This window comes from Papio anubis, chromosome 20 (genome assembly GCF_008728515.1).
Source record: "Papio anubis isolate 15944 chromosome 20, Panubis1.0, whole genome shotgun sequence".
Classification (NCBI taxonomy): Eukaryota; Metazoa; Chordata; class Mammalia; order Primates; family Cercopithecidae; genus Papio; species Papio anubis.
The window spans coordinates 14764608-14782372 of record NC_044995.1 but is presented as its reverse complement, the minus strand read 5'-3'; the positions used below and the strand labels follow the sequence as shown (position 1 = coordinate 14782372).

The 17765-nt window shown below is 54.8% G+C and overlaps 1 protein-coding gene across 1 annotated transcript in view; it reads right to left on the bottom strand.

Annotated features, from left to right (window-relative positions):
* Nucleotides 1-17765, bottom strand: part of ATP1A3 (ATPase Na+/K+ transporting subunit alpha 3) — a 29165-nt gene continuing 11400 nt past the window's right edge. The window contains exons 9-23 of the mRNA XM_021930363.2: nucleotides 14780-14978; nucleotides 14594-14703; nucleotides 14374-14508; nucleotides 11467-11659; nucleotides 11024-11199; nucleotides 10809-10945; nucleotides 9309-9459; nucleotides 8145-8313; nucleotides 3818-3972; nucleotides 3615-3738; nucleotides 2865-3010; nucleotides 2238-2368; nucleotides 1088-1189; nucleotides 664-755; nucleotides 1-384 (exon numbers count right to left, since the gene is read on the bottom strand). Of these exons, the coding sequence (XP_021786055.2) occupies nucleotides 356-384; nucleotides 664-755; nucleotides 1088-1189; nucleotides 2238-2368; nucleotides 2865-3010; nucleotides 3615-3738; nucleotides 3818-3972; nucleotides 8145-8313; nucleotides 9309-9459; nucleotides 10809-10945; nucleotides 11024-11199; nucleotides 11467-11659; nucleotides 14374-14508; nucleotides 14594-14703; nucleotides 14780-14978 (2049 nt within the window). The 3' untranslated portion in view covers nucleotides 1-355. The remainder of the gene's footprint in view (nucleotides 385-663; nucleotides 756-1087; nucleotides 1190-2237; nucleotides 2369-2864; nucleotides 3011-3614; nucleotides 3739-3817; nucleotides 3973-8144; nucleotides 8314-9308; nucleotides 9460-10808; nucleotides 10946-11023; nucleotides 11200-11466; nucleotides 11660-14373; nucleotides 14509-14593; nucleotides 14704-14779; nucleotides 14979-17765) is intronic.

Below are 17765 nucleotides of genomic sequence, written 5' to 3'. Positions count from 1 at the left end.
TTCTCTCTCCCCACTGATATATTTGATAATTGTCCAGAACCAGAGACAGCATCAGCCGAGGGGCTGAAAGGGAGTAAAAAAGAGCCCAGGGAGGTGGCTGGGGCCGGAGGAACGGATAGAGGGGTGAGGAAAGGGAGAGAAACTGACACAGAAAAGAGAGAGGAGAGAGGCAGGGGGCAGGGGAGAGAAGCCAGCCAGAGTAGGGGTGTCAAGAGATAGTGGAGGGGGTGGGGGCCAAGGTGGGGCCATGGGGAGAGAGGGCTCCTCCCCGCAGAATACAAAATGGGGGGGACTGGCAGGGGCGGTCCTGGGCTTGGGGGACAGGGAAGAGACGGGCGATGTGGTGGGGCTGAGGTCAGTAGTAGGTTTCCTTCTCCACCCAACCTGGAGAGACAAAGGAGGAAAGAAAGAGACAGAGTAAGAGATGGAGAGAGATAGGCAAGGTGAGCCACCCAGCAGAGAGAGGGACAGAGAGGGAGAGAGACAAGGAAACCACACAGAGACCCGTGAGAAGACAGAGCGGAGGCCTGGAGAGATGGGAAGAGAGAGAAGAGTGGGAACTGGGCGGCAGAGCCATCCAGCAGGGCGAGGGGAGCCTGGGACCAGCCGCCTGAGACCCTGCTGTCCCCCGCCCCCCTTGGCCGCTTTGCCAAGCCCCCTCACCCCCTGGGTTCCTGCGCAGGATGAGTTTGCGGATTTCGTCGTAGACGAAGATGAGGAAACTGTAGGGGAAGGCACAGAACCACCAGCTGGGCCTGTGGAGGGGAGAGCAGGAGGGCTTGAGTGCGGGGCCCTAACGAGAGGCAGAGCTTCAGGGGACAGGAGGGGACGTGGCAGGGACGCGGTGGGGCAGTCTCCCAGGACCCTTCGTGCTCACAGGTGGAGGCTGCCCTGGGTAGGGCTGGGGCCTGGGGTCTGCGGAGTAACCCGTGGTAGGAGCAGCCCATGGGGGAGACTTGGGGGCATCAGAATGGGGACTGCAGTGGGGACACCAGGGGAGGTGGGGCCTGAGGTTCAGACTGAGTCTAAGGGAAGGCTCCGTGGCAGGTGCTGGTGTGGGCAGGGCTGGGGGCAGCGGGGCACTCACTTGAGAGGGTACATGCGCAGGGCCACATCCATGCCGGGACAGTAGGACAGGAAGGCAGCCAGGGCCGTCTCCTCAAACAGCCCGAAGATCAGGATCTTGTTCCTGGAGGCACAGAAGGGCAGGGCTGGGCCCAGAGAGCACCCACCCTGCACATGCCACCCCGCAGAGACAGGGAGAGGCACAGTGCAGACACCCAGAGACAGCAGCACAGACACAGAGACAGAGGCAGAGACACAGGAAGAGAGACGGAGATGGGGAGACATGCCCCAACAGAGAGAGACAAAGAGGCAGAGCAATGGTGACACAGAAAGAGACAGAAAGACAGGGACACAGAGACAGACACAGAGACAGGGACAGACACAGAGACAGACACAGAAATCAGGACAGACACAGAGATAGGGACAGACACAGAGACAGACACAGAGACAGGGACAGACACAGAGAAGCACTGGTATAAAAAGAAAAGGACAGGAGCACCTCCACCACACACAGAGGCTGAGAGAGAATCAAGGACACACAGGATCCCTTGAGAGAAAATCAGTGCAGTGGCAAAACCCAAAATGGGCTGGGCATGGTGGCTCACATTTGTAATCCTAACACTCTGGGAGGCTGGGGCGGGTGGATTGCCTGAGCTCAGGAGTTTGAGACCAGCCTGGGCAACATGGCAAAACTCTACTAAACATACAAAAAATTAGCCGAGCCTGGTGGTACACACCTGTAATCCCAGCTACTTGGGAGGCTGAGGCACGAGAATCGCTTGAACCCGGGAGGTGGAGGTTGCAGTGAGCCGAGATCGTGCCACTGCACTCCAGCCTGGGCAACAGAGCAAGACTCTGTCTCTAAATAAATAAGCAAACAAACAAATAAATAAATAAATAAAAATTAGCCATATATGATGGTGCATGCCTGTAGTCTCAGCTACTCAGGAGCCTGAGGTGGGAGGTTCACTTGAGCCCAGGAGGTCAAGGCTGCAGTGACCTATGTATGATTGCACCACTGAACTCCAGTCTGGGTGACAGAATGAGACCCTGACTCAACAAAACAACAAAAATCCAAAGCAAGGACACAAGAGGAAGTACACAGACAGACAGACAGACACTCGGACAGGACGGATGGCTGTACAGCCGCTGTGTGTGCCCCCAGCTCTCACTTCATGCCCTGCTGGAAGACTGAGTTCCTCCGGGTCTTGCAGATGATCAGATCTGCCCACTGGACGACTACGATGCTCACAAAGAAGGCTGTGTGGCAGGTGAACTCCACCACCTTCCTCTGCTCGTATGTCTGCAGGAGCGGTGACCGGGGCATGGGACATCAGTCAGTGGCACTGCAGCCCTAGCCGCCACCCCGACGTTCTGGTGCTCTTTGACCCACCCCATCCTGCATGGGGTCCCCAGGGCCTCAGGTGTGTCTTCCTTCTGCGGGCTCATGGTCCCAAGGGAGGAGGCAGGAGATGTACAAGAAAGGAGAAAGGTTAATGGTGACCTCACCGTCCACCAGGGGCCAGGAGGATGAGGACCCTGTGGTCCTCCCAAGGATAGACAGCAGCTGGACTTTGAAGGGACAGACAGAGGCAGGGAAGAAGGCCTGGCAGGGCAGAGAGCTCAGGCAGTGGGAGACAAGGCTCCAGATGGGCTGGGCAGGGGCATCCAGGAAGCCCCAAGTGCCCAGCAAAGGCCTTGACACTGCCATGGGGGACTGAGGAGCCATCGTAGGAAGTGGCCGTGCATGGCTGGGACAGCTCGCCCCGGGCAGGAACACAGCACCCTGCCTCACTCACCCACTGCTGCCCGTAACTGTCCTCCAGGTCGTTGACAGTGCGGTCATCCCAGTTTAGCCGGATGCCCACCAGGTTGCCAGGCAAGAAGCCATTTTCTGCCAGGATCACAAAGTAAGAGAAGAAACCACCGAGAGCCTGGATCATTCCTGGAAGGAGGAGAGAGGAAGCAGAGGAGAGGCTCAGGTCGGGGCCAGCAGCCAGCCCAGGGCACCTCGGAGGGCCCAGAAGCCCCCTTGGAGAGGGAAGTGTGCCCCTCTGGCCCTGTTATCTGGACACCGGTTCCCAGAGGGCGACCTGAGGTCTCACTTGGTGGTGAGGCCCTAAGATGGGTGGGCCACCTGGGACAGGGGCTTTGGAGAGGGGGATCTCCCAGAGGGATAACCCGGAGCCCCTCTCCCACCCGACCCAGGCCACCTAAACATCATGAATTCTTGGGGGATCCCCAGCTTGAGCTCCCAACACAGGAATGACCTCCCTGGGCCTAGGACCACCGCCATGAAGTCTCTGCTTGCTGGGACAGCCCCCAAGTGTGGCTGCTTCACACCTCTGGGGCTCTGCACACATCGGCAGCAGAGAGGAGGAGGTGGAGAAGGATGGGGTGCAGACCCCGCCCTCAGATAGCTCACTGGCTGGTCCTGTCCACGTCTGCTCCCCTGAGTCAACGCCAGGGTCCCAAGCACCCACGGTGGGCCAGGCACTGCTCTAGGCCTGGCATTGGGCCGTAAGGAGATGGAGTCCCCGGTGCCTCACCGATCTGCCCATAGGCCATGCTGATGAGTCTCTCATTGACCAACTTGTCCGTCCGTGGGTTCCTGGGCTGTCTCTTCATGATGTCACTTTCAGCAGCCTCGTATGCCAGTGAGATGGCAGGGACCTGGGTGGAAGAGGCCAGGTGAGCCGGGAAGGGGAGGACTCCACCCTCCTGGGCCCCAAGGGTGGCCGTCAGGGCTCACCATGTCGGTGCCCAGGTCGATGCAGAGGATGGTGATGGTGCCCAGGGGCAGCGGGATGTTGGCCATGATGAACAGCAGGAAGGGCGTGATCTCTGGGATGTTGCTGGTCAGGGTGTAGGCGATGGACTTCTTCAGGTTGTCGAAGATCAGGCGGCCTGTGGCACGGGCGGGCTCAGAGCAGGCACCCATGCCAGGGAGCTCCACTCCCTCTGCTCCTCCTCCGCCCCTGTCCAGCGTCCTTTTCTACCTCCTAACCTACCCACCATTTTTTTCTTTTTGGGACAGGGTCTCACTCTGTTACCCAGGCTGCAGGGCAGTGGCACGATCAGGGCTCACTACAACCTCGACTCCCAGGCTCAAGTGATCCTCCCACCTCAGCCTCCCGTGTAGCTGAAACTACAGGCACGCGCCACCACGTCCAGCTAATTTTTGTATTTTTAGTAGAGACAGGGTCTCACCACTTTGCCCAGGCTTGTCTCTAATTTCTGGGCCGTGATTCCACCTCAGCCTCCCAAAGTGCTGGGATTACAGGTGCGAATCTCCACACCAGGACTGTCACCCACCCACCTTTCCACATAAACATCCAACCACATCACCTTTGTCGAAACATTCTGGAAATAACCACTCTGGAAGATGGTTTGGGAGTTTCTATCAAACAACCCCCACCCCACCGACCCAGTAATCTGACTCTTAGGTTTTATACCCGAGAGACAGGAGGACTGTTTATGCCCAGCAAAAAGCAAGTACAAGAATGTTTATCATAGCACCACTCATCACAGCCAAAACCCAGAGTCAATCTCACGTCCATCAACAGGTGAGGGATGAATAAACCACTGTTGCACTCCAGCCTGGGCAACAGAGTGAGACCTTGTCTCTAAATAAATGAACAAGTAAAAAGATTAGCCCATAAATAAAGAGGTCAATCATTAAGAAAGAACAGGCCAGGCGAGGTGGCTCACGCCTATAATCCCAGCACTTTGGGAGGCTGAGGCGGGTGGATCATGAGGTCAGGAGATCGAGAGCATCCTGGCCAACATGGTGAAACCCCATCTCTACCAAAACACAAAATATTAGCTGGGTGTGGTGGCGCACGCCTGTAGTTCCAGCTACGTGGGAGGCTGAGGCAGAAGAATTGCTTGAAGCTGGGAGGCGGAGGTTGCAGTGAGCTGAGATCATGCCATTGCACTCCAGCCTGGCAACAGAGCAAGACTTTGTCAAAAAAAAAAAAGAAAGAAAGGAAAGAAGGAGAGAAGGAAGGAAGGGGGGGGGGGAGGGAGGGAGGGAGGGGTAGGCTGCCTGCGGTGTGGCTGCTTTGATTGCTTTGATGGCTCTTGCGTAGCAATAAGAGCCTGAGCCACTCCCGCCTGATATTCTCGTTCCCTGCATTGTGCTCTTCTCCACAAACTAGTGGTTTCTCGTCCTAAAATATTTATGGATGAAATGATGACTTAAATGTGCATCAGCATAATCCAGTGTGTGTTCCAGGGGGTGGGGAAGAAACAAGGTGTGCCGTGCGCTGATGGCCGCTGCAGCTGGGAGGGAGGCGCAGGGGCCCACTGTGCCTTTGCTCTACTTTTGGGTATATCTGGAATGCCCTCTGATGGAAGTTATTTTGTTGTTTGTTTGTTTGTTTGAGACAGGGTCTTGGATCTCTATCTCCCAGGCTGGAGGGCAGTGGCACCATCATGGCTCATGGCAACCTTGACCACCCAGGCTCAAGTGATCCTCCTGCTTCAGCCCCCCGAGTTGCTGAGACTACAGGTGTGTGCCACCATGCCCTGCTAATTTTTTAAATTTTCTGTAGAGACCAGGTCTTAATTTGTTGTACAGGCAGGTCTTGAACTCTTGGGCTCAAGCAATCCTCCCGCCTTGGTCTCCCAAAATGCTGGGATTACAGGCGTGAGCCCCCGTGCCTGGCCCCTGACGGAAGTTAGACATTTCTTCCCTCCCTTCAGAGAGGCCTTCCATGTCCACCCCATCTGGGCAGGACTCTCATTATTATCTATTGCAGCAACCTGCTTTCTTCTGGGCATATATCACAATTTGTAATTACGTATCTGTTAACTTGTTTAAGGCTGTCTCTCCAGCCCCATGAGAACAGGGATGGTGCCTGCTCTGCTCACAGCTGCCTCCCAGCTTCCAGCATGATGCACAAGATTCGGAAGGAGCAGATGGCTGTATCTGAGACAGTGTGTGTATTGTGTATGCATAAGATGCCTTGGGGAGGCCAGGCATGGTGGCTTACACCTGTAATCCCAGCAAATTGGGAGGCCAAGGTGGGAGGATTGCCTAAGCCCAGGAGTTGAAGTCCTGGCTGGGCAAGGTGGCTCATGCCTGCAATCCCAGCACTTTGGGAGGCCGAGGTGTCGGGATCACTTCAGGTCAGCAGATCAAGACCAGCCTGGCTAATATGGTGAAACCCCATCTCTACTAAAAATACAAAAATTAGGCCGGGCGCGGTGGCTCAAGCCTGTAATCCCAGCACTTTGGGAGGCCGAGACGGGCGGATCACGAGGTCAGGAGATCGAGACCATCCTGGCTAACATGGTGAAACCCCGTCTCTACTAAAAAATACAAAAAACTAGCCGGGCGAGGTGGCGGGCGCCTGTAGTCCCAGCTACTCGGGAGGCTGAGGCAGGAGAATGGCGTGAACCCAGGAGGCGGAGCTTGCAGTGAGACGCCGTCTCGAAAAAAAAAAAAAAAAAAAAAAAAATTAGCTTGGTGTGGTGGCATGCACCTGTAATTCTAGCTACTCGGGAGGCTGAAGCAGGAGAATCGCTTGAACCCAGAAAGTGGAGGTTACAGTGAGCCTAGATTGTGCGCCTGTACTCCAGCCTGGGTAACAGAGCAAGACTCTGTCTCAAGAAATAAAACACTAGCCTGGCCAACATGGCGAAACCCCATCTCTACAAAACCTTAAAAATCAGCCAGGTGTGGTGGTGCATACCTGTAGTCTCAGCTACTTAGGGGCCTGAGGCAGGAGGATCGATTAAGTCCAGGAGGTGGAGGCTGCAGTGAGCCGTGATTGTGCCACTGCACTTCATCCTGGGCAACAGATTGAGACCCTATCCCTGCCCCCACTCCCCGCAAAAAGATATCTCTTGGGGGGATAAGAAGATGTTAACCATGGTTTCCTCTGGGACATAGGAAACAAGGACTAAGGACATTTAATCTGTTACTCTGGGCTCAGCTTTGCTGTTTGAATTCTCTTTTACCATGAACTACTTTTTACACTAGAGACATTTCAAATAGGAGAGAGAAATTGCAAGAAAATCCACTAAGGCATGAATCGTGATTATTTCTGGATGGCAAGGTTATGGGTAATTTGATTCCAATTTTTTCCTGAATGCCTTTTTGCATTTGTTTATAATTATCATGAATTAATTTGATGATCAGAATAAATCTGAATGTGAACCAGCCCTTCTGTGGCCTCGTCCGGGCCTGTCAGGAGGTGGTGCCTGTGGGCTCTGTGGCCTGGGCTCCCAGTGCCCCCACCTCAGCAGCAACACCAGCCTCAGACCCAGCCCCTCACACTGCCTTGCCTGTGTACCGGTTCCTCTGCCTATGACTCCCTGGCACTAGTCTATGTGGACGCCACAGCATGGCCCCTGACTTGGCTCAGCCATCCCTGTACACTCTGGGAAGCTCCCTTGACCTGCAGCCCAGGCTGGCAGAGAGGCCCCCTGAGGCCTCCCCCAGGGTCCCTGACTTCCCTCTGGTTTGGCTTGAGAATTTTTTTTTCTTTTTCTTTTTTTTTTTTTTTAAGATGGAGTCTTGCTCTGTTGCCCAGGCTGGAGTTCAGTGGTGCAATCTTGGCTCACTGCAAGTTCTGCCTCCTGGGTTCACACCATTCTCCTGCCTCAGCCTCCCGAGTAACTGGGATTACAGGCACACGCCACCACGCCTGGCTAATTTTTTGTATTTTTAGTAGAGACGGGGTTTCACCAGGGGTGTTAGCCAGGATGTTCTCGATCTCCTGACCTTGTGATTCACCTGCCTCAGCCTCCCAAAGTGTTGGGATTACAGGTGTGAGCCACTGCGCCCAGCCGATAATATTTTTTAAAAGTCTCCAAGTCAGCTTCACCCACCAGATGGGACCTGGGCTCGATGATGTGGGGACCCTGAAATATGTCAGCTCAGTCCTGCCCAGGGGAGCTTCTAACCCCACAGGGAAGGAAGACAGACAAGGACAGCCTCAAGCTCCTCCAGGGCCAAGGGGGCTGTGGTCTCTGTCACACATCCCCCTGCAGCCCTGGCCAGTTCCCCTTGCTGGTCTCAGGCCTCTGGCAGTGACCCTGGTTTCCAGGGCCAGCCCTGGCCAACTCACCCTCCTCTACCCCCGTGACAATGGAGGCAAAGTTGTCGTCCAATAGGATCATGTCGGCTGCCTGCTTGGAGACATCAGAGCCAGCGATGCCCATGGCCACCCCAATGTCGGCCTTCTTCAGAGCGGGGGAGTCGTTCACACCATCCCCGGTCACAGCCACAATTGCACCCTGGAGGGAGAGAGGGTAAGGATGACACCCAGGGGCCAGGCCCCAGAGTCTCCTCCCTCAGATCCAGAAGCCCAAGACCCCAGCCCCGTCCTCCTTCAGACCCAGGAGTTCAGGTCCCCAACCTCCTCTTCCCCTCAGACCTAGGAGTTCAGGCCCCCAGACCTTCCTCCCTCAGACCTGGTCGTCCAGACCCCCAGACCCTCTTCCCTCAGACCCAGGGGTCTAGGCCCCCAGCCTCCTTCTCCCTCAGACCCAGGAGTCCAGGCCCCCAGCCTGTCCTCCCTCAGACCCAAGGGTCCCATTCCCCAGTCCTCTCCCTTCTGCACCCAGGTTCCAGCTCCCAGCTCTCTCCCTCCCGGTTCCCGTGTTCCCAAGCCCTCGCTCCTCCTCCTCCTCGGTTCCTGTGTCTCAAGCCCCAGCTCCTCCTCCTCTGCACCCCAGCCCGGCCCCAGCTCTCCTCCCTCTGACCCTGGTGGCCCAAGCTCCCAGCTCCTCCTCCCTGGTTCCTGTAGTCCAGTTTCTGTCCTCCCTCCTTTCGACCCAGTGTCCCATTCCCCAGTCCTCCTCCCTGGTTCCAGGACTGTGTCTCCCAGTCCCTCCTCCTGTTCAGTGTCCTGGCCTCCCTGTGCTCCTCCCTCCTCGAGTTTGTCTCCAGCTCCCACCCCTCTCCCCTGTCTCTGTAGTCCCAGCCCCGGTGCCTCCTCTGACCCAGAACTGAAGTCCCCAGCTCCTCCCTCCTGAGACCAGAGTTCCGCTCCAGCCCCTCCTCTCCTGTGAGTTCCAGCCCCAGCCCAAGCCCCGCCCCTTTCTGGGACCCAGTCTGAGGTTCAGCTTCCTTCCCAGACCCAAGGTCCAGGCCCCCAGCCCCTCCCCGTGGTTCCAGTGGGAAGTCCAGCCCCAGCCCTCCTCCCTCAGACCCAGGAATCCAGGCCCCGGCCTCAGTGAGGACCCAGGAGTCAAGGCCCCGTCCCCCTCTCTGCGGGAGCGCAGCACACCTGTCTCTGACAGCCCTCCACAATGATGAGCTTCTGCTGGGGGGACGTGCGGGCGAAGACGATCTCGGTGTGATTCTGCAGGATCTCGTCAATTTGCTCGGAGGTGAAGTCCTTGAGGTCGGTGCCGTGGATCACACAGGCCTTGGCATCCCTGGGAAGAGCAGAGAGGGTGATGGCTGAGGTCAGGGTGTGTGAGGAGTGGCACAGTGAGCCCTGAAGCACAGAGAAACAGAGGGGCCAGCTCCACAAATAGGAGAGCCAGAGGACCAGGGGCTGCGGGAAGGGGCCTCTGGGGGAAGCAGGGGAGAAGGGGGCTACTGCAGCAGGGCATGCGGGCAGACCTGAGGAAGGACTTCCAGGCAGTGCATTTATGTATGTATGTATGTATGTATGTATTATTTTTGAGATGGAGTCTTGCTCTGTCACACAGGCTGAAGCACAGTGGTGCAATCTCAGCTCACTGCAACCTCTGCTTCCTGGGTTCAAGCAATTCTCCCATCTCAGCCTCCCTAGTAGCTGGGATTACAGGTGCCCACCACCACGCCTGGCTAATTTTTTTATTTTTTAGTGGAGTTGGGGTTTTGCCATGTTGGCCAGGCTGCTCTCGAACTCCTGACCTCAAGTGATCCACCTGACTCGGCCTCCGGGGTGCTGGGATTACAGGCATGAGCCACTGCGCCCGGACAAGGGGCAGCGGATTCAGAGGAATGGAGATATATGGACAAACGGAAGGGAGGCAGAGTCAGAGATAGGCATGAGGATGGAAAAACTGAAGAAGTCAGAAAAACAGAACAGAAAAGAGAGAGACAAAGAGAGACAGACAGGAAAAAAGAGAGACAGACACAGAAGTACTGGATTCTACTGAATCCTCTGAGATAGGAATTATTAGTAGCCCATTTTAGAGATGGGCCAACTGAAGTTCATGGATGCTAAAGGACTTGCCCAATGTCACACAGTTTGTGAGCAGTAAAAGCTGGGATGCAGGCGGGGCACGGTGGTTCACGCCTGTAATCCCAGCATTTTGGGAGGCCGAGGCAGGTGGATCACCTGAGGTCAGGAGTTCGAGACCAGCCTGGCCAACATAGTGAAACCCCATCTCTACTAAAAGTATAAAAAAAATTAGGCAGGTGTGGTGGAGGGCCCCTGTAATCCCAGTTACTTGGGAGGCTGAGGCTGAGGCACAGAATTGTTTGAACCTGGGAGGCAGAGGTTGCAGTGAGACATGATTGCGCCACTGCACTCCAGCCTGGATGACAGAGCGAGCCTCTGTCTCAGAAAAAAAAAAAAAAAAACAAAGACTGGGAAGCAAACCTATGCCTGGCTACCTCTGTGGCTGCAATGTCCCCACACCAGACGGAGGGCTGGACCCAGGGCCTGGTCCATGGAGAAGTCCCAGAAAGAATAGGAACGGCAGTGCAGTGGGAAGTTGCGGGGAGGCAGTGCCCCTGTGTCAACACCCTAGAGGGATGTCCAGGGTCCTGGTTGGGATGGGTGGCTCACCGGGGGTTAACCTGGCTGACGGGAATGTTGAGACGGGCGGCGATGTCCTCCACAGTCTCGTTGCCCTCAGAGATGATGCCCACGCCCTTGGCAATGGCCTTGGCCGTGATGGGGTGATCGCCGGTGACCATGATGACCTGCAGGCATTGATTTTTAGAGATGGCCTCCCCCGCCCCATGTCTGGCTTCGCCTTCCCCAGCCACCCCAAGCCACACCTTGATGCCTGCGCTGCGACACTTGCCCACCGCGTCAGGGACGGCTGCCCGGGGCGGGTCGATCATGGACATGAGGCCCACAAAGCAGAGGTTGTCTGTGGTGAAGTTCACGTCATCACAGTCGAAGGCAAAGCCCTTGGGGAACTGCTCCTCGGGCAGGTAATAATGGCAGAAACCTGGTGGCAGGGAAGGGTTGGGGTGTGAGGGTTCCAGCCTCGGAGCCCCTGCCCCATGCCCCTAGATGTCTGCATCGCCCGCATTCCATCTCCCCATCGGCAAGACGGCCGGTCAGCATTCATTTCCTAGGATGCCTTCCCCTCTCATTCATTCATTCATTCATTCACACTACATTCTGGGAGGCCCTGGACTGAGCCAGGCTTTGGGCAGCATCACAACCCTCCTTGCCCTCTAGGGACCCCAGAGCCCGCCCGGCAGCCTCGCACCAAGCACGCGCTCGCCCAGGCCGCCGAGCTCGAGGTAGGCATTCTGGAAGGCCTCCTTCATCTCCTCATCCAGAGGCTGCTCCTTGCCCTGCAGCAGGATGGTGGAGCAGCGGTCCAGGATGCGCTCGGGGGCACCCTTCATCACCAGGAGGTATCGGTTGTCATTGGGGTCCTCGGTCTCATGGATGGAGAGCTGGGGACCGAGCAGAAGGTGGCGTGCCTGAGCCACGCAGACACCAGGAACCTCCCTGCCCCATCCTGTCCCTGGTCCAGAGCCAAGGGTGCCAGGACAGACCCACACAGGGGCTCCCCCAGAGGGGACACTCTCACAGAGACCTCTGCTCATTCCTGTCCGCTTCTGTCTATCTCATGGATATTTCTTTCTCTTTTTTTTTTGGAGATGGAGTCTCACTCTGTTGCCCAGGTTGGAGTGCAGTGGTGCGATCTCAGCTCACTGCAACCTCCGCCTCCTGGGTTCAAGCGATTCTCCTGCCTCAGCCTCCCGAGTAGCTGGGATTACAGGCACCACCACCACACCCAGCTAATTTTTGCATTTTTAGTACAGACGGGATTTTGCCATGTTGGCCAGACTGGTCTTGAACTCCTGGCCTCAAGTGATCTGCCCTCCTCAGCCCCTCAAAGTGGTGGGACAACAGGCGTGATCCACCACACCCGTGCTCCCCTCCCCCCACCGTTTTTTGTTTTGTTTTGTTTTGTTTTGTTTTTTAAAGACAGAGTCTTATTCTGTCACCCAGGCTGGAGAACAGTGGCGAGATCACAGCTCACTGCAGCCTTGACCTCCCAGGCTCATGCGATCCTCCCACTTCAGTCTCCCACGTAGCTGGGACCACAGGTCCGCACCACCATGCCTGGCTAATTTTTTGTAGAGATGTGCTGTCCCTATGTTGCCCACGCTGGTCTCAATTTCCTGAGTTCAAGCGATCCTCCTGCCTCGGTCTCCCAAAGTGCTGGGATTACAGGCGTGAGCCACCACGCCCGGCCATATGCTTCCATTTTTATGAAATGTCCAGAATAGGCAAATCCATACAGACAGAAAGTAGGTTAGTGGTTGCTTAGGGCTGGGAGTGTGGGGGAGGAGGGGGCGGGTGACAGCTGAGCGATGCGGGGTTTCTTTTTGGAGGTGATGAAAATGCTCTAAAATTGACTATGTGGATTACTGCCTATATCTGCAAATATACTATTATACATTTAGAGGGACGAGCTACGGTATGTTAATTATATCTTAATAAAGTTATTTTAAAAGCTCTGAGTCAACTCCTGTGTCTCTTTGGCTCAGAAGCCCCTGGAGGCTTGTGTGCTCCTCAGAGTCACAGCCAAGTCCTCTCCATGCCCGTGAGGTCTGACAGGATCTAGCCAGCACCCACCACTCCCACCAAGCTCCCTGGCTCCTAGCCCCTCTGCATTGGCTGGCTGGCTGGCCAGCGTTCAGATGCGCCAGCACACTCCCGCCTCTGTGCCTTTGCACAGGCTGTGCCTGCTACTCAAGTGCTCTTCCCCCAGACACCTGAAGGGCTCCCTCCCTCAGCACCACAACCGCTATGATTACCTCCTCATGCCTTTGTTATTGCCTGTCTTCTGGAGCCAGACCGTAAGTCCCAGAGAGTGGGGGACTTCACCGTTTCACTCACTACTGTGTGTACACCCAGCACCCAAAACAGCGCCTAACATGTGGTGGCTGCTCAACAAATGTATACTGAATGGGCCAGGCATGGTGGCTTATGCCTGTAATCCCAGCACTTTGGGAGGCCGAGGTGCACCCACCTCACTTGAGGTCAGGGGTTCAAGACCAGCCTGGTCAACATGGTGAAACCACATCAATACTAAAAATATAAAAATTAGCTGGGCATGGTGGTGCACACCTCTAATTCCAGCTACTTGGGAGGCTGAGATACGAGAATCACTTGAACCCAGAGGCGGAGGTTGCAGTGAGCTGAGATCACACCACTGCATTCCAGCCTGGGCGACAGAGCGAGACTCCGTCTCAAAAAAAAGTTTGCTGAGGCCGGGCACGGTGGCTGACGCCTGTAATCCCAGCACTTTGGGAGGCTGAGGTGGGCAGATCACGAGGTCAGGAGATCGAGACCATCCTGGCTAACACGGTGAAACCCCATCTCCACTAAAAATACAAAAAATTAGCCGGACGTGGTGGCAGGCACCTGTAGTTCCAGCTACTTGGGAGGCTGAGGCAGGAGAATGGTGTGAACCCGGGGGGTGGAGCTTGCAGTGGGCCGAGATGGTGCCACTGCACTCCAGCCTGAGCGACAGAGTAAGACTCTGTCTCAAAAAAAAAAAAGTTTGCTGAATAATTGAAAGTTGCTGCTCTGCCCCAAGAGGTCTCCTGCTTGTTCCCACTCTCTGCTGTAGGAAAACTTTTTTTCTTTTTTTTTTTTTTGAGTCAGGGTCTTGCTCTGTCACCCAGGCTGGAGTGCAGTGCGTGATGTAGGCTCTCTGCAGCCCCAACCTCCCTGGCTCAGGCAATCCTCCTGCCTCAGACTCCCAAATCGCTGAGATCATGGGCACATACCACCACACCTGGCTAACTAAAACAACAAAAAAAAAGATTCATACAGATGGGGTTTTGCCATCTTGCCCAGGCTGGTCTCAAACTCCTGGCCTCAAGTGATCCTCCTGCCTCAGCCTCCTAAAGTGCTGGTGTTACAGGTGTGAGCCACCACACTCGGCCTGCAGGAAGATCTTTACTCCTCAGCGTCTCACTCCAACAGAGATCTGGCTCCTACTCCCAGGTTCTCCCCGTTCCTCTCCCCACCAGGTGGGTATTATCATTCCCATTTTATAGATGGGAAAATCAAGGTTCTGTGACACCTCTTTACGGGCATCATAGGGAGCCTGAGGTCCAGGCTGGCTCTCCCGGAAAGCCCAGAGTACCTGGTATTTGTTGGTGGAATTGAAGGGAATCTCAGCCACTTTCTTGTTGCGTTCACGCATCAGCTTCACGGAGCCAGAGGACAGCTCAATGCACTTGAGCAGGGCAGACTCAGAGGCATCCCCGGCCACATCCCTCTGCAGGGAGAGAGAGCCGTCAGAGCAGGGGCAGCGGAGGGCAGGACACAGGCGGGGCCGAGGTGAGGCCAGCAGCTGAGCCCACCTTGAGCACAGGGATGTTGTCCTGACCACCCTTGAAGACGGCGCGATTGCAGAGCCCGGCGATGTGAGACAGGGCCACCCAGGTGTGTGAGCTCTTGTCGAATGAGGTTCCTGGGGGAGGCACGTGTGAGGGCCAGGGGCTCCTGGAGCCAGGCGCCCATGGTCCTCACCCGGGGCCTGCGCTCACCTGACTGGTCCTCAGTGGTGTCAGCCTCGTGGATCTGGTTGTCAAACCACATGTGGGCGACCGTCATGCGGTTCTGAGTGAGGGTCCCTGTCTTGTCCGAGCAGATGGTGGACGTGGAGCCCAGGGTTTCTACAGCCTCCAAGTTCTTCACCAGGCAGTTCTTCCGGGCCATGCGCTTGGCAGTCAGCGTCAGACACACCTGGAGGACGAGCAAGGGCAGGCAAGTTACAGGGACAAGCCCGGCAGGCAGGGTTGGATGAATGACACCAGGGCCATAGCCCAGCAGCCCGGCCCCCGGAGAATCCTGAAGGCCTGGAAAAGAACGAGGCAGCAACGCCACCCTCAAGTTCAGACCAACAGAAACAGGGCAGAGATACCCAAAGACAGGGACAAGAATGCTCATAGCAGCCACATGCATAATAGTGCAAAATGGCCAGGCGCAGTGGCTCACGCCTGTAATCCCAGCACTTTGGGAGGCCGAGGTGCAAGGATTGTGTGAGCCCAGGAGTTTAAGACTAGCCTGGGCAACACAGTGAGACCTCAACTCTAGAGATTTTTTTTGTTTTTTCAGTTAGCCAGGCATGGCGGCACGCACCAGTAGTCTTAGCTACTTGGGAAGCTGAGGCAGGAGGATCGCTTGAGCCCAGGAGTTCAAGGCTACAGTAAGCTACGATGGCATCACTGCACTCCAGCCTTGGCGACAGAGTGAGACTCTGTCTTAAAATATTGTCCAGGCCAGACGGGGTGGCTCAGCCCTGTAATCCCAGCACTTTGGGAGACCGAGGTAGGCACATCACTTTAGATCAGGAGTTTGAGACCAGCCTGGCTAACATGGTGAAACCCCGTCCCTACTAAAAATACAAAAGTTAGCCGGGCATGGTGGTGAACACCTGTAATCCCAGCTACTTGGGAAGCTGAGGCACAAGAATCCCTTGAATCCAGGAGGCGGAGGTTGCGGTGATCCGAGATAGTGACGCTACACACCAGCCTGGGCAATAGAGTGAGACTCTGACTCAAAAAAAAAAAAAAAAAAAAAAAATTGGCCAGGCACAGTGGCTCACGCTTGTAATCCCAGCACTCTGGGAGGCTGAGGCGGGTGGATCATGAGGTCAGGAGATCGAGACCATCCTGGCTAACAAGGTGAAACCCCGTCTCTACTAAAAAATACAAAAAATTAACCAGGCGTGGTGGTGGGTGCCTGTAGTCCCAGCTACTCGGGAGGCTGAGGCAGGAGAATGGCGTGAACCCGGGAAGCGAAGCTTGCAGTGAGCCGAGATCGTGCCACTGCACTCCAGCCTAGGTGACAGAGCAAAAAAAAAAAAAAAGAAAAGAAAAATTGTCCAAAACTGCAAACAACTCAGATGTCCACTAACAGCAGAAAAGATAAATTGTGGACAATGGAATGCTATACATTGATAAAAACAAATACATTATTGCTGCCTGCACCCGCATGGGTGAAGGTCAAAAACATGTTCAGCCAAAAAGAGCCAGAAATGAGTTCACACTGAATTATTCCATTAATACAAAGTTTCAACACAGGCAAAGTTAATCTATGCTGTTAGCAGCCAGATTAGCGGTTACCCTTGGCTTGGGGGTGTAGTGGCTAAATAAAGTCTTGAGGGGGCTTCAGGGAGATGCAATCTTGATGCAGCTGACGTGATTGTGTTCAGTTTGCCCCAAATCATCAGACTATATGTTCACAATATGCTAAATCCTTTGCATATAAAAATCTCTTTGACATAAGGTAGCATTTAACATAGCTAATACGGAAAACGGTAAACTTGTTTTTTTGTTGTTGTTTCGTTTTGTTTTTTTGTTTTTGTTTTTGGACATAGTCTCGCTCTGTCGGCCAGGCTGGAGTGCAGTGGCTCAGTCTCAGTTCACTGCAAACTCCACCTCCCAGGTTCAAACGATTCTCGTGCCTCAGCCTCCTCAGTAGCTGGGATCACAGGCACCCACCACCACGCCTGGCTAATTTTTGTATCTTTAGTAGAGATGGGGTTTTGTCATGTTGGCCAGGCTGGTCTTGAACTCCTGATCTCAAGTGATCCACTCACCTCGGATTCCCAAAGTGCTGGGATTACAGGCGTGAGCCACCCTGTCCAGCCTTGATATGTAAAACTTTGCATAAAACATTAAGTCAAACAATGAAAGAGGAAAATGGTATTTCTAGGATAGTCCCTGGCATGCACCTTGAAGACAGCATTTAGTCAATATGCTCACAGCTGTCAGGGGGACCTCACAGAGAACAGACTTCTGGGGTGAAGCAGGCAGCAAAGAAGCCAGAGGAAAACTTTTAAATTAGTAGTAGTATTAGTATTAGTATTTTTTTCTTGAGATGTATTCTCCCTCTGATAAACAGGCTGGAGCGCAGTAGTACAATCATGGCTCACTACAGCCTCAACCTCCTGGGTCAGCCTCCCGAGTAGCTGGGACTACAGGCATGTATCAACACGCCTGGCTAATTTTTAAATTTTATTCTATTTATTTATTTTTTTGGGGGGACAGAGTCTGGCTCTTGTCATCCGGGCTGGAGTACAGTGGCGTGATCTTGGCTCACTGCAACCTCTGACTCCTGGATTCAAGCTATTCTCCTGCCTTAGTCTCCTGAGTAGCTGGGATTACAGGCACCTGCCACCAAGCCCGGCTAATTTTTTTTCTTTTTTTTCTTTTTTTGAGACGGAGCCTCGCTCTGTCACCCAGGCTGGAGTGCAGTGGCACGATCTCGGCCCACTGCAAGCTCCACCTCCTGGATTCACGCCATTCTCCTAACTCAGCCTCCCAAGTAGCTGGGACTACAGGTGCCTGCCACCACGCCCGGCTAATCTTTTTGTATTTTTAGTAGAGACGGAGTTTCACTGTGTTAGCCAGGATGGTCTTGATCTCCTGATCTTGTGATCTGCCCGCCTCAGCCTCCCAAAGTGCCGGGACTACAAGTGTGAGCCACTGGGGTTGGCCACGTCCAGCTAATTTTTGTATTTTTAGT